The 16,258-nt window shown below is 46.1% G+C and overlaps 1 protein-coding gene across 2 annotated transcripts in view; it reads left to right on the forward strand.

The window, feature by feature from the left end:
• Positions 1 to 12,518, forward strand: part of prkar1b (protein kinase, cAMP-dependent, regulatory, type I, beta) — a 66,038-nt gene extending 53,520 nt beyond the window's left edge. For both annotated transcript variants that reach the window (XM_084571083.1, XM_084571084.1), the window contains exons 9-11: positions 1,625 to 1,746; positions 10,503 to 10,584; positions 10,906 to 12,518. In XM_084571083.1, coding sequence (XP_084427209.1) covers positions 1,625 to 1,746; positions 10,503 to 10,584; positions 10,906 to 11,078 — 377 coding nt within the window. In that variant the 3' untranslated portion in view covers positions 11,079 to 12,518. The remainder of the gene's footprint in view (positions 1 to 1,624; positions 1,747 to 10,502; positions 10,585 to 10,905) is intronic.
• The last annotated feature ends 3,740 nt before the right edge of the window (positions 12,519 to 16,258 follow it).

The raw sequence follows: 16,258 nt of genomic DNA on the forward strand, positions 1-16,258 counted from the left end.
TGCTCTGCCTCTTTGAATTGGAGGAGGGGCGGGAGTGTTTGTGTTTGTCTTTGATTGCCGAGATAGCCACGAAATTGGGTACAAGCCCTTGATGTCGTGGAGTGAAGGGTGTAAAAAGCAAATGTTGTTTTGTCACACACACACACACACATATAGACGTCCCAATTACCATCTCCCTGTGTGTCTGCTATGTATGTGCGCAACAAGGTGATCCAAGTGGGTGCAGGCTCTGTGGAGCGTGAAATGTAGGTTCTTTAGTCAGCACATTTGTGTATCGTGTTACCTGCCGAGCTGTTAAGGATCACCTCGGTAAGACCCGCTGCCTTTAGCTCGCAGCCAGACAGAAGACATCCATCTGGGTCCGGCAGACACCACGGCCCCACCGGAGGGGACACTGGACACCTCCAAACCGCTAGACCTGCCTTAGTTAATCCAAAGTACATACACATTTTCGCGCACACGCAAACGTACACACTCGGATCAGTTACCGAGGAGGTTATCGGGAGACAATGGTTCAGACAAAGAGATCCCGCTGCAGGTTTGCGCCTCTAACTCACGTCTTAGTCAAAATCAAAGCAATGAGTCGCCTTTTCATCCAGACAAAGCTAAAGATGAGTGCTTCCGAGTCTCCTTACATATGTAAATGTAGACTTTTAAGATTAGGCCGCGATAATGTGTTGAAGTAAGAAAAAAGCTGAATAGATTTTGTGAATTGTCTTTGTAGAGATGTTTAGTTATTAGTGGGCCACAGTTATTCTAAAATACCAGTTCTTCTGAGTTGCTCAGATCCTCGGATTAAACGATTTTTTCCCAGTAAGATGTGTGACCGTCTGGGTTTTTGGTTTCTTGGAGAATACCGACGGTTTCCAGAAATATCTCTGGCTAACCGCGCCACTGTTACTGTGGATAGTCTGAACGTCTATCTGACTGGCTGTGGAGATCTAAAAAGCAGCTCATAAAGATGCAGTCGCAAGTTCTGGCAGAGCTCATTCACAAATCATGATCTCTGCACTTATTATGGGGGAGGGGGAGTTAAAAATAAACCGAACCACTTGGCATATACCACCACATATACCAAGCCACTACAGGTTTGCTTTTATATTAAATGTAATTAAATGTTCAGCTCCATTTAAATGAATTTCACCTCTGCTCATGAAATTATAAATGGTCTTTCTGGACTGTAACAGAATCCCATTTTTAAATCAATCAGTTTAAATGCCACTCGATCCTTGCCACCCGGTGATTATCTAGGCAACTGAATAAATGTTTTTATTCAGTCCGCGTACACTGGTTAGACTGAGCCTGAACATATTCAGTTAAGCAGGCACCAGATTATCTTATCTGTCGCAATTTGCCCCGAGTAACGGATACTCAACGTAGAACGCTGTCACCACGATCCAGAGCCAAGGTGTTTTAGCTCCATGAGCCTCCTTGAAATGAGGGAGGAGTCCAGAGATTTGAGATTTAAAGGTTCCCGATGAGTGACTGGATTAGTCTGAGATGGAAATGATCATTTCCATTAGCTGACAACCAGGAGACGACCTCTCAGTCCGTGAAGCATAATCAAATTTCTGCATCTTTGTAAATAACACATTACTCTTTGTGATTTCCTCTCCATTCACAGAGTCTTTGGATAAGTGGGAGCGCCTGACAGTGGCCGATGCTCTGGAGCCCGTTCAGTTCGAAGACGGGGAGAAGATTGTGGTGCAGGGAGAACCTGGCGATGACTTCTTCATTATTACAGAGGTAATCAGGTCGCAGATGTAGGCGGAAGCTCCACGCACTGAAATACGGGGTATTAGACCGTCAGCAGGTGGGTGCGAGGGTTTGGCGTTCGTGCCGCCGTAGGGTGGGCTCTTTGCTGACAGTTTATGCTGACAGTTTATTGCCACCAGCAGACAGAGGACCCGCTGGTGCTCCCCTGCCCTGGCCCTCAACCGCGATTCCTGCGCAAAGAATAGTCCCCTCACACTGCAGTTCTTTGTGGAACCGGGGCCCCTGGCGCGACTTCATGAAGGGCCCCCCTGCCTGTCATCCTAACACACTTTTGATTAACTCCATACTTACACAGCTTTCACCAGGGTCAAGTCAAGAGGCCTCCGTCTGGAGGGGGCGGGGGCACAGGCTGCTGCCGTTTTGTCCTCTCCAGTCTCTCGTTTTCAGACTTGCGTGTATCTTTCTCACATTGTTTCACTTTCTGTCATTTACTCCGTCAGTCAGTAGTCCCTGGTTACAGTGCATGGGACTGGTTAAGCCAGAGGTGGATTTTATCAAAGGTGCTGAGTGATGCATCAGTCCTTATCCCTATTTTGGCTCATTTTCTATCTTAACCTGTGCCCCTCCAGCACAACTCTTCTTTTCTTCTCTGTCGTTCTTTCATCAGTCCTTTCACTCTCCCACCTTACGCCTTCCTTCAAATACATAATATGCATTTAATCCCAAAATGTCCACGGCGACACATTCATTTTCTGTTGCCCTGGCTCTAATCCAGGGCTCTGAGTTTTGAATCGCAGCCGTAATCATAAAGTTAAAAGTGTATGCTCAAGTATTCCAGTTGCGTACACCCTTGTTGGTTTAAGAGTGAAGCAGTCGTGGCTATTTTTATACTTTGATCCCCAACCAGTCTTAGTGTGCGCTTCACTTGCCAGACTGAAAGACAGAACAAGCAAAAACGGATACGTACGGGCTAACGTTGAAGTCTGAAGCATTGTGTGGCAATGCATGTCGTACTTGTCATGCCATAACAATCGAGGCGGTTGCTATGCAGTTCAAGGTCGGCAATTAAACTTTTAAAGCTTATAAGTTGGAGTGCAGAGCTAGCAGAGCAAAAAAAATAAAAAAATAATTCCCTGCCCACATATTTATAGACATTCACCTCACATTATTGCACCAGTGTCTGTATCTTCTATTTGAAGATGCGGAAATACTTAAAAAACCACTTTGAGTATGCAGAAAATGTAACAGGACACAGATATTCCCATTAGCAAAACATGACTCATCGGTGTGAGACCTTGTACGTCCCAGAGAGGAGAAAGATGCGGAAAATTTTGTAGTGGAATCCAGGGGATTACGGGATGGAGAGATGGAGGAGGAAGAGGGAAAGGAAGAGAGAGTACACTCAACTTTTCTCCAACAATGTTTAACAAAGTTCCCTTTTTCTTAAACTATTCCATACCCATCTTTTAGCCCAACTACTGCCCTCTCTTTAAGTGGTCCCTTTCTTTATCCTCTCTCTCTCTGTGTCGTCCCTCCCTTGCTTTCTCTCTCCCCATCTCTCATGCAGCAGACACTGACTTTCCCAGAGCAGGGTGGACTGTGGTGGAATGTGTGCTGCTGACTTTCACACGGGGTCAGGAGACCCAGCCTCCCGGGAGGGAGACGAGAGAGAGAGAGAGACAGAAAGACAGAGAGAGAAAGGAGGATGAGTCAAAGAGGGCGGGGACATATGGGTAGAGAGAAGAGGATGAATTAAAAAGGACCGCAAGTAAAGACGGAACAGGAGGATTTTGTTAGTGTGAGTTTGTCCTACTGTGAGATCAGCTTCCTGAAGTCTCATCATCCTCTCATCGTGTGATTCCTTCCCATTTGAAAACCTTCAGTCCTTGTTCTCCGTCCCCCCCAGTCTCTCTCTTCTCTTGTCTGTTCTCACTCATTTTTTGTTGTTTCTGTGGTTTTGGGGGATCAGCCAAAAACCAAACCCCGCAATCACTAATTACACACTGTTGATGGGGAAGATTAACAAAAGGGGAGGTATAGAGACATCACTTTCTTTGCCCGGCGGAGGAATGACGCTCTAATGAATAGTGACATGTTTACATTTTTTTCTCACACTGTACAAACAAGCCTTTACAGGCTCCGGGGGCCACGAGGACTCACCTTCCCTTTCATCAACTCCTCTTGAGTTTTCCTTCCCTCCGTCAACTTCAGTGCTTATGCTTCGACTCATCCAACAAGCACACGTATTTCTGCATCCTTGTTATACATTCAAACCATCTCATCTGTATGTTTGACATTAGTTTTCTCGTCACAAAATTGGAAGCAGAGATGGGACAAAGTTATTGTAGTGTCAAGTTTAGTCGCAATTCCCAAGCCCTACAGTGAATCTGGAATGGCACACGTCCGTTTGTACGCTTCCATATATCGCACTGTGTGGACCATGTGCTGTATGTTTCAGCCGAAGACTTGTATGTTGTTCACCGTTCTTACAGTAACAGCTGCGGCTTCCTTGGCTGTCGTTTTTACGAGTTTGAGAATTGGTTGGTGGTCGCACCAGGATACGAGGAGGAAAAAAAAAAAGGTTAGAGAAGAAGAAGGGTGTAATAGGCCTGAAATCATGTGCCTTTAAAAACCAAATTGATTAGATGTACCGTTACATGTGTTGTTCTTGAGACACAGTTAGAGTCAGAATATGATATGATACTAGCAAATGTGATCATTTAAAAAGTTTTAAATTTCTATCCTGCTCGGGCAACTTAAGGGGGAACTATAGTTTTTTAGAACATGGACCTTATTTCTGGTATATAATAGGATCGTTTACTCACCCGTATAACTTTGGAGTCATTCGGACGATATTTAGATTAGCGTATATCCATATAGTGGGAGTGACTGGGGCACCGAAACGCAGCCTCTAAATAACGCATTATCTGCCCCGAAACTTGTTCATTTCACCAATATTTTGTTATGATACGCTAGTGCTATTCCCCGTTGAGTCCGGAGTTACCTGTGGTCTATTCGCGGACATGCAGCGGTTTGTTGTTCTTTGACCAGCTGTTCCTCGCTCTGCCTTCGCATCCTCCTTTCAACGAGCTCCTCATCCGTATACTCTGGCTCAAAATGGTAAGGACGTCCATCATAAACAAAGTCGTCAGAATGAACAGAATATTTTTCCTCAGAAACAGAAAAATATTCAGCCATGTTGCAAAAAACTAGCAGTAGCAAGTTACAGGTAAACAAGCCGACCGTTGCGGGTGCGCACGGCGCTCAGAGAGGACATCATCCAGGTCAGAGGTTAGTAGGTCAATCTACAGACCCCGGATGATGATAACGGGTAACTCCGAACTCAACGGGGAATAGCTCTAGCATATCATAACAAAATATTGGTGAAATGAACGAGTTTCGCGGCAGATAATGCGTTATTTAAAGACTGCGTTTCGGTGCCCCAGTCACTCCCACTATATGGATATACGCAGCGCTCCGCTTGAGCTAAATATCTTCCGAAGGACTAAAAATGACACTAAAGTTATATGGGTGAGTAAACGATCGTATTTTATGCTAGAAATAAGGTCCAGGTAGTAAAAAAAACGTAGTCCCCCTTTAACTACTAGGTGTCTGACTGAGCCAAAGTAAATCAATCTAAGGTGGGCATGGATGCTTGCACATTTAGTTCATTGTTCCCAAACCAGGAGCATTTCCTATACCATTGTATGGCAGCAATGCAACATATCAGCGCACACGGTATTTCTCGATATACAGAACACCTGTGCTTTAGACTGGCAAAAAATGACACAGCGCCAGCTAGCGTTTAATTATAGCATAAATGGCTTGAACCAGCTACACGTCAGTGCATGCACAAAGAATAAAGTCTGACTGAGGTCTCCAGTCACTGATGTTAAAGCCATGTTAAGTGTTTTTTGCTTTTTGTCAAATCAAGGCAGCTGGATTTCGGTCATAAGTCTTACATCCCATGTGGCTACCTGTTAGCCTCTGGATGAAACTAATGTAAAACCCAGCGATGGCTGTTCACCAGACATTCCTCTCTGCTAATGTATTCACTCTCATCTCCTCCAGCCATCGATTCTAACAGCAACATGTGTTATCTCACGTTTGTCCTTTGACCTCGCGCAAAAGTAATCACGCTGAAGGGGTCTAAAGGGTCCCCGTGGGTCACACAGAACAGAAATCCTCTGTGGGCTGTCTACAATATATCTCCTTTAACGGTACTTGCTTTTAACTCATATTTGCCGACGTCCAATTCAGCTAATGGAGCCGGACGCTGGGTTTTACAGACTGAAGATCAATGTAGTTAATGAATGAAGTTAATTTCGCGAAGAAAGGTAAAGATCTACACGTCTTAATTGGGATAAAGTATTTTGACGAGCAGTCCCTCAGGCTTGCTGCCTGGAGGAAGGAGAGCAAACCTTGTGAGAAACGCCGTTGTCCTTCGGTAAGGGATCTGTGCGTGTGTGTGTGTGCTTTTGAATGAGAAGGTGCAGACGCTGCTGGAGCTGGGTGGCCTTGTAAACAGGCTTCTCTGGATATCACCTTCCTCCATCTCTGCCTGCACCTCTCTCTCTCTCTCTCTCTCTCTCTCTCTCTCTCTCTCTCTCTCTCTCTCTCTCTCTCTCTCTCTCTCTCTCTCTCTCTCTCTCTCTCTCTCTCTCTCTCTCTCTCTCTCTTTTTCTCTTTCTCTTTCTCTGAGTATGTTATTGCCATTTCCCCTACATTTCCCCTACGTTTTGAAAAAGTCACAACGAGCTGACCCTCTATGCTCAGGATGTAGCACATGCATTTCGGTTTTTATGTATTTAAGTGTCCAAAATGTGGATTTTAAGTCACCAGTGATAAAAAAAAGTTCTTCCGTACGGGACAAATGATTCATTGCTGCCGCTTGAATTGTCTCACACTGTTCCTTTCCCTGTCTCTACAACTTGTTTGTATTCTTTCATTCATACACTCTTTTTTTTTTCTCTCTCTCTCTCTCTCTCTGCCTGACCTCCTCAGCTGTCTTTTGTCATTTCCAGTTCTATGCACCCTCTGTTGAACAGGGGAGTCTCTCCGATGTTTACAAAAGAAATATCTGTGGGGCAGAGCACTACCTCTGGGGTGGTACATTGGTAGATGGTTATCTGGACCACACTGGATGAGAACTACTGTACTCGCAGCGCTGCAACGTCTCACCCTCTTTGTTTGGACATGAATGGAAAGGAGAGGAATCAGCTGGTCGTAAACACGGGAGTCTCAATGCCCCTTCCAGCCCCAGTCTATCCCCATTCACATCGCTCTGTTTTTTATTTATTCCTTTGCGCCACAATGCTTGGCTGAGGTGGACGAGTTGGTCTTTGTAAAGGAAACAAAATACGACCAGACTTACTTAATAAATCACGACTTATTTGTCCCTTCGCTTCCGCTTCCAGTCGGGGCGGTTGAAAAATATTTGCAGATGAAAAGCATCCGACGTGTGTATATGGGAGGTTTAGTACTGCCAGCTGTTTATTTTTATAATTTTATCTTCTAATACCGGCAGCGCTGGATGGACATGGACAGTTTTTAGTCGTACGTCATCTGTAAGTCATGAATAACTTTAATTTAGATAACAAGAACATAATAATTCAAGGTATGAATACTATTAATAGGGATGTAAACATTTAAAAAAGAGAGATATCTGATGTAAATTAGTTTAATAAAGTGATCAGTACCAAAGTACCTGTGTCTGCTCTTAGGGAGAACCAAGAGCAGCAGACCAGGAACTTATCTGGTCCCCGCCTTCAGCTTTGAGCAAAGGGCACTTCAGACATCTGCCCTCTGTAGTCAGTTCCGCTAGTAAGTTGATGTAATTAGAGATATTTCATCAAATTATCCAAGCGATTGTGATCTCTGCCTTCCAACTGATTGTTTGTCAAGTCTGACAGACCAAGCTAAAACCCAACTGTATTAGATACAAACGCACACCTGTATACATGCACACATTTCCAGTTACTTCCGCTAATGCGCAGTCAATATTACCTAAATAAACTGAAATTATACCTTTGCGAGCTTCGTCTTTCAGCTAGACACAGTGACACACTAAAGGTTTTAAACAACATTGTACAATCTCATGGAAAAGTAAAGAAAAAACCTTCCAAGGATAGCGGTAAATGGCACATTTCTATCTGGCTACCGCTCAGAAGGCCTTCAGGATGTCCCAACAAGATTAAAGGGGACATTTCAAGGGAAGTATCTGTCACTTTACTTGTGGTAAATCCATTTTTCGTGCAAGCCTGGGAGAAACATACTTGAATACTTCCAAAAAAATATTTGTTGACACCAGTGACAAAGAGTGTATCATCATGTCTGGCTTTTATGTCACATATACACAACGTAGGACCAATGAGCAATGAGTAAAACTTAGTAAACAATTACTGTGAGACAATCTTGGGCAGGGATCACACTGGCTGCAATGCATCTTGATGTTCCCGTCCTTGAGCACTTGTTGAGTAATCTAACCGCACCCATCTTTGAACTCGGACTTTATTTTAATCTCAGCTACACACCTGTGAAGTTTCGTGCCTTCATCTTGCACAGCTGCGACCTTATTGACAAAGTCTGTCCACCGACAGGCGGACAAATACACGCCTTAACCACGCGGTAATACCTTCATTCATAACATCACCGTCAGCTGCAGTCGCCTACGGTGTGATTGTTCTAGGGCCGGGCCTCGCTACTGATTCGATTTAATATCAGTTTGTTTAGAAACGTTTCTGTGTTGAAACTATTTTACTTTAAACTATGACTATAACGAGTCGTTGGCTCTAGAGGTTTGTGGTATTTCCACAATATTTTACCTCCAGTTGGCGTGGCTTTGCTCTTCTCTGTCATCATACTTTTTTAAATCCGATCAGCGGTCAGGCCTGCCCGAGCCGTGCTTTGGATTAATCTCGTCTCAAACCAGTCTTTTGAGAACGCTGCGAGATTTCCAACGAGAGGATGCGGGAAATATTGGATCTTAGAGGCGGTACGGTGGTGTGTTGGTTAGCAAGAATGTTCTGGGTTTGAATCCATCAGGCGACTGGGCCCTGCGCCTGCGTGGGTTCTCTCCGGGTACTCCGGCTTCCTCCCACCGTCCAAAGACACGCTCGTTAGGTTAACTGGTGAGTCTAAATTGGCCGTAGATATGAGTGTGAATGGTTGTCTGTCTCTCTGTGTTAGCCCTGCCATAGACTGGCGACCTGTCCAGGGTGTACCCCGCCTCTCACCCAATGAATGGAATAGGCTCCAGCCCCCCCTCCGGTGATCCTCCAGAGGACAAGCGGTTACACAAAATGAATGAATAAATTCAGAAATTGTTCTATATATTGAAGCGTCGAGGAGACCCTCCGCGACTCGGCTAAATCCACCGTGCTGCGTCATGCTGTCGTGCTAAGTGCATTGCGGCGCAGTGTTCCCTCCTTAAACCGTACCCCCCCCCCCCCCCCCCCCCCACTCCTCCACAGCTCATTGCTAGCGCAGACGACTCACCAAGTCACACACATCCCTTTCACTGAAATACAGTCGCACTTTTGTGTGGCCGCGGTGAGTGGCTGGCAGTTTTGGTGTTCTCATTAAGGCTCATTATATTCATATTTAGCATTATTAGCCCGGTCAGCACAAGGAGAGAGTAGAGAGAGCAGAGGGGGATTAGAGGCAATGAGGGAGCGCTGGAACGGTCAGGTCTGTTATATGACGTGGCCCAAGACAAGCTGGGAAGTTCTCCTGCTACCGATCACAGAAGCTCTGGAGTAAGTACATATTCTACCTCTGTCTGTACATGTTCACTCCAGATATGGCAGTTGCATGTTAAGATTTTGCACAAGCGCAACTTAAACCTCTTTTCTACCCTCACCTGCCATTTGGAGCAACTTTGGGCTTAACCCACGGCGCCACCTCAGCTGTACAGTCGCCTACTTCTCGCATGGAGATAAATATTCTAACGTGCGCTCGCTCAGGCCCGCAAGCAGCTGCAAGATATGACAGCATGAATGTGTCATCTGTCGGGCAGAGTGAACGGAAATCAAATTTGTTCCCTTATACTTTTTAGATGACTCACACTCACACAAAAAAAAAAAAAAACACGCGTAGCTGGTCATGGAGTCCGCCGCTCGGTCTCTCCAGGAGATATCAGCTGTTGGACTGTTGTCGACTCTCTCACTGTTTGTGTGCGCTTTCCCCAAATGCGTTGAATTTGTTCATCCATCTGTGTCTGCGTTTGTAAATGCTCATCAGACTATGCTCGATTACATGCTATCAAAAGCGTGCTGGTTTATTTTTTTAAGGGGGGCGGGATGGGGGAGGTCATTTGGGGAACCTGCACTGGAGCGCCCCTCGCTCTTGGACAATACAGTTGTTTCCATTTAATGGGCGAATGCTGATAGAGGGGATTAAGCGATGGAGACACTGAGGAATAAGTTCAGCCTCTAACCGGCTTAGATGTTTGTATTTATGACACTCTGGAGGAAGTAAAGCAGAACCAATCGGTTTTTGTATCGCACGCCCCGTAGGAACACATGACTGTGTGTTGTTTTGCGTTCGCGCTCGTACGCGTCCCACACAACAGGTGTCCGTCCCACAGAGAAGTGAGCTAAATCCTATGCACCTGTGTTCTTATGAAGCAAAGGAATTTCTCCTCGGCTTAATCCTCCTGATGATTTTCAGTCCCTTGCTAAATACCCCCCCCCCCCCCCAAATCTTTCCCTTCTTCACACACACACGCACCCTCCTCCTTTTATTCCTCTCCTTCTCATCCTGTTTTTTCTCTTTCCCGCTTTCAGGGAATAGCCTCCGTTCTGCAGCGCAGGTCTGACAATGAGGAGTATGTGGAGGTTGGGCGCCTTGGACCCTCCGACTACTTTGGTGAGTGTGTCGGCTTTTTTCCATCTTTCCAGCTTGGCTCCGTGCACAAAAAAGCTATTGATCAAAACAAAAAACTGGTTTATATTGCGCGTCTGATTTAACGTAGCATGACACGTAAAAGTAAACCCGCGAATGGCGCAGCTGGCACGTCACTTAACCGAGAAAGGTCCAGCACGAAATTCAATCAACCGCGTTTTTAGAAGATATAAATAAATAAATTGCAACTATGGAAAGTCAATCCTCTTGATAAATGGCAAAACATTCATTTAGAAATGTCAGAAGTTCTTGGAGTGAAAACAAATCATCGTGTTGTTCGTCCAGGTGAAATCGCCCTGCTGCTGAACCGTCCCAGGGCAGCCACCGTCGTCGCCCGCGGACCCCTGAAGTGCGTGAAGCTGGACAGGCCCCGCTTCGAGCGCGTGCTGGGCCCGTGCTCGGAGATCCTCAAGAGAAACATCCAGAGATACAACAGCTTCATCTCTCTCACTGTGTGACAGGCCGGCCCCCCCCCTCCGGGCCCCACCAGCAGGGGTGTGCAACATCAGCATCAGAGTTTTTCGGTCAGTGGGTGGGAAAGGGGCGAGGATAGCGGGGTGAAGGACATGGGTTTTACATCCACAGTGACAGGGTGCTCATTTCCTGCCTCTCTTTATTTTATTTTTTTTATTATTATTCATTTCGCGCGTTTCTTTATTTTGACCTTGTGCACTTTGACTCGATCCGTGCTGTCACGTAGCTTTATTTCAAAAACAACAACATGCAGGGGTGTAAAAAAAAATCTGAGCGAGACAACTCATTATGTAATGTAGATGAGTCATGCATACAGTGTCTGCGGTGCATGCTTCGAGTCTGACAAAGAACGGTGTTTGCACTTTCATTGACTTGCGAAAGGAACGGATAAATTCAGGAAATAAGAAGGACGTTGAGTCATGTTTACGTGCAGCGGGAGGAAGTGAGTGCAGGTTTCTCGGCTCGCTGGCTGTGGTTTGCCTTTTATTTTATTTTATTTTTACGTTTTTTGAGCGTGGCGCCGTTTCTAGATCGCGCCCGAACACAACAAACCTCTGTTCTTTAAAATGTAGCCGTAGAGGTGTGAAGAAAAATAACATTCTTGGCTGTTCCATTCGTTTCCGAGTGCTTCTTCTTAAGTGTGCTTTTACTGTCGTGTATCAGTTGGGAGTTCGTTAGACATGTCGAGTTAGATGCTACGTTTCCTCCGCTTTATTTTTATCGTCGACAAAGCCTCGTGAAAGGAGCGACAAATTGATCCTAGTACAAATATTTTATGAGGTTTGTCGACTATAAGAAAAATCTAGAAAACCACCAAAGTTATCCTTTCGCATTTTTGCGGCGTCAAATTAGCTAAAGCTTTTTTTTTTTTTTTAAACACAAATCCTCATTTCGATATTTCCCTGAAGCGGCTCAGTCTGATCTGTGTGCTGCGGTATTTTAAAAGCTCAGTAGTGTTATCAGGCCTGTCCTCAAACAAAGAGTCTGAAACACACAACCATACTGTATGTGCTTACACTGTCTCAGGACTAAATAAATCCTCAACACACACACAAACACACACACACAGGTCTTACCTGACGCTTTTCTTAGCCGATTTTGTTCGATGTTATACTGCAGGATAAAAGCTTTTGCACCACTCTAGAGTTCGTGACTTTGCATCAATGCGGCGGTTTGATTTAGCTGTTTTTAAGACTTCTCTATCTACTAAATGATATATTTACTTGTGTTGCTTTTCCTCTGTCAAACTTGCACAACCGACCCAGCGACTGGTGTTGCATAAACGGGACGCTAAGAAAAGAATCTTTCTGTGTTCTCTCTTTGTGTGTATCTTTTTTTCTCTCAACTATCAAACCATCTTGAGCAAATAAAGATAAGCTTCTGAAATCCTTTTGATTTGAGTCATTAGTTTCTCTCGATCAGCTCCTCTTTGTCCCAGAGTGTGTGACTTCTTGTTTTTCTCCCCCCCTTCTCGCATTCTTTCCTCTCCGTTTATCCCAGATCCTGGCATCGTCTCCTCCTCCTCCTCTCCTGACCGGACTTAGCTCCACACCTAAACCTCGCCTACATTTTTCTGTCTCTATTAATCTCGTATTTATTTCTCTAAAGTGAAATACGCCTCCTCCTCCTCCTTCTCCTCCTTCTTCTTCCAGCCTCAGCTCCTTCGCCCCCTCCGCTCCCCATCCTTCTCACATTAAGCCGAGTGTCAGTCATCCGTCAGAACCGGGCTGTCAAGCCTCAGAGCTCCTCCCAGCCAGTTTACACCGCAGCGGACTTAAAGCCTCTACAGCCTCGACACATTCCTCTTCCTCTTAATGCCCACTAAATCAACCGAGGAATGTGCCCCCAACTCTGAGACACTGAGTTTAATACCCCCCTCCCCACACATACAGAGACTCATTCAGCTTCATCACTATAGCACCAACGCAAGAAGTCAATCAAGCTTTGGATTTGTAGTTCTTGCCTCTCCATCTTTATTTTCAGATTGGACAAATAACAACTCACACACCAGAACTTTTACTTACACATTGTGCACGCAGCCACTTGCGTGCCGCGTTTGACCTTTCCTCCTTTCTCCTGCACATCCTCACCGCTGCGCTCATCTGGTTGGTCTCACTTGCCAGTTTATTAGGTACACTAGAGAGACTGGATTCATTCTAACATAACAGTCCTGCACTTAATGCACTGCACTTAGCTCGCCGAAGGTGATGGCGTTCAGCATTTGTTTAAAATAACCGAGCCGCTGAATTAACTGTGTTTTCATTCTGGAGGTTCTGGTTCGTAGTACTACCGTGTTGTGTTGTACTGATGCTCGTTTCCAAAAAAAAAAAAAAAAAAAAAGATTTGACAGCCCCCGTTTTAGTCAGCAGGACGGGCTCTAAAGCGCGTTCGGTGCCAACCTGTGCTTTTAGATGAGATCCCACGTGTGTGGCCGGAGTACCTGATGAGGCGCTGACAGTCCTGGGCCGGTCTGGGTGGGCCGGCCGGTCGAGGGTAAGACTTCCATTCGTCACATGAGCAATAAGGTGGCGCCTTGGCACCGTGGCGCCGGGCCAGCGGGGGAACAAGAGAGGTAGGACCAAGTTCTCTGTTTGGCGAGTCTGTCCACTCAAGTCCAAGAGTTTGGGTTTTGAGTCTTGAATAAGTCGTAATGAGCTCTTCACCAAAAATAATGACGGCAATCGGCCGCTGTCTTGCTAATTGTAATTTACTTTTTGCTTTAATTGCTTTTTGGCACTGCCTATGTCTGCTTGTATTTCTCTTTTTTCTCTTCAGACAGAAGTGGTCCACGAGAGAAGGTGCACAGCAGTAATCGGGACACGGGAGGATGCATGACCCCTGCAGCAGCACCGTTACATCTACTCCCTCCGTCCTGCAGCTACTTGCTGTTACCCGGCTACTCCCACGGTGGAGCACGGTCGATGGCGAGCTCTTGCGCGCGTTGTTTTCCAAACAAGCAAGAGATTAGACTCGGGGAGGAGTAGAGGGAGGAGACAGCTGAGGACGTAGAGGATAAAGATGGAGGTGGAGGAGGTAATGAGCACACAGGAGGAGGAGGAGGAAGTGGAACAAATGCTGCCCCGGCTTCACTCACAGGGACTGTGACGTGGCCCCTGAGTGAGGGCCGCTGAGAACCACTGACATAAATGTTGAAGAATTTATCCCACAATAGAAGCACTCGCCCTTCTCCTTCACGGGATGGCTTCTTGAGCACATCCCTCTGACGAATCCCAAGTTTTACATAGCGATTGCCAAAATGTACGAGATAAGATGTCTGGGAGGAATTTGGTTCGTGTGTGTGAACATGTTTGCATGTGTTCTCGTTGCATCCCATAAGTAAACACGGCGACCTTTGCCCTCATGAGAGGATATTTTATTTGGTGTTGCATATTTAGATCTGGCACAGCGAGCGTAGCCCGTGGGTGTGTGACCCCCATCTCCTCTCCCCCGGCCGCCGCCGATTCTCTCTCTTTTGTTTCCTCTCTTCTTGTCTTGCTCTCTGTGTTCCCATAGACGCCATCTCTGCTCCCCTCTATCCGCCTTGACTGGGGAGATTCGGGCTAATTAAAATGCCTGCCAGCCTCCATTGATTCTCCGCGCCCCCTTTCCTTCATGATCCCCACACCCTGGTGAAAAAAACAAAAAAATAAATCCACCCCCAACCCCCCACGCTAATGACCAGCGCCTTTGATACGCGGCTGTCTAGATATATTGGGTGTGGCGATCTGACTGCTCCAGAGCAAGGTTCAGCCTGGTTTGGCCGAGGCCAGAGGCGTCTCATCCCTGCCCGGTCCACAGCCCGATCCGCTGCTCTGACTCTCGGCTCTAATCGTGACCTTCTCGGGTCAGGGGTCGCCGCCCGGGCCTGGTCACAGGTGGCTGAGCAATAGTGACGCTGATGGGATTGAAAGGTTAGGGATGAGAGGGGAGGGGGGCGTCGAGCTGAGGCCGGGAGGAGAGGGAGAGTCAAAAACTGGGTCAGGAGATCATCACAAGGTCTAACTCAGCTGAAGATGGCCAAATAGCTCGGTGGTGAGTCACAGATCTTTTATTAAAACTAGGGATGCATTTTCAGCTTCCCTAATTAAAAACCAGCTCTGTTACCCTAGTGATGGCTAATGTAGCATGAAGCTGTATGTCATAAGCAGGGAAGTCGTTTTCAGACTTTTAGGCCGATCCTCTACTTGACACTGGCTCAATTAACATCGCCTAAGACTTTGTGGTGCTTTAAATTTGACCCCAGAATGACAAACCAGATCATATCAGCTTTATTTTCTATGTATTTATGTATAAACATATACGGAGTTTACCTTAAATCACCCAAGTGAGCACATTTGGAGGAGTGGGCAGCCATGCAAGGGAGCACTTGGCACTTGCTTAAGGCATCTCAGCGATGCACATAGTGGGGATCAAACCAGTGATCTCACAGTCCCTTAGCTGCATCTCTAACCGCTGGCCCACAGCTCCCCCATAGGACGAAATAAAACAAACGGAGAGAAAAGAGCGGAGAAAGCGAGAAATGAAGGAGGGAGCGAGATACCATCTGTTTGTTTTTCTGCTTTTCTTTCCCAAGCTTGTTATCGTTCCTCATTTCCTGCTGGACGACAAGTAAATAATTCACATGTATACATGTACCAACACTGAGACCGGGCCTCCCCAGCTTGCTTCAGTTTTGGCCTCGGTTTCAAAGCTATTCCCAGCAAACAGAACCTTGTGTGACTCGCCTCCAAACGACGTGTAGAAAAAACAAACAAAAGACCGAAATGTTCTCCCGAAATTCTGCGAGGAAGGAAGGGGGGGGAAAAAAAAAAAGAATGAGTAGCATTTTTTGTGAGTGAGATATTCCATCATACACATGACTCTGCAATCTCCTGCCCTCGCTGATTCCAACCCAGTACAATCATTCTCTTCACTTCAGCTCTGACTGTCCTCCCCGGGGAGTCGGCTCAGCAATTGTCTCAATTGTTCCTTTTTTCTTTTTTTTTCACTGCCTCCTACTCCCAGAGGAGTCGTTAGGGTTTTGAGTGCAGATCATAAAAGCAGTCGAAGTCTGTTCTAATCTTATTAGAAAGAAGAAGGAATGCACCGAGAATAAAAGTCCCCGTTGGAGTGTTTATGAAACAGTCCCAGGATCCCGCTCAGGGAACGGATCCTTGGCTTTGAC

The sequence above is a fragment of the Chelon labrosus genome (genome assembly GCF_963514085.1).
Source record: "Chelon labrosus genome assembly, chromosome: 21".
NCBI classification, from domain to species: Eukaryota; Metazoa; Chordata; class Actinopteri; order Mugiliformes; family Mugilidae; genus Chelon; species Chelon labrosus.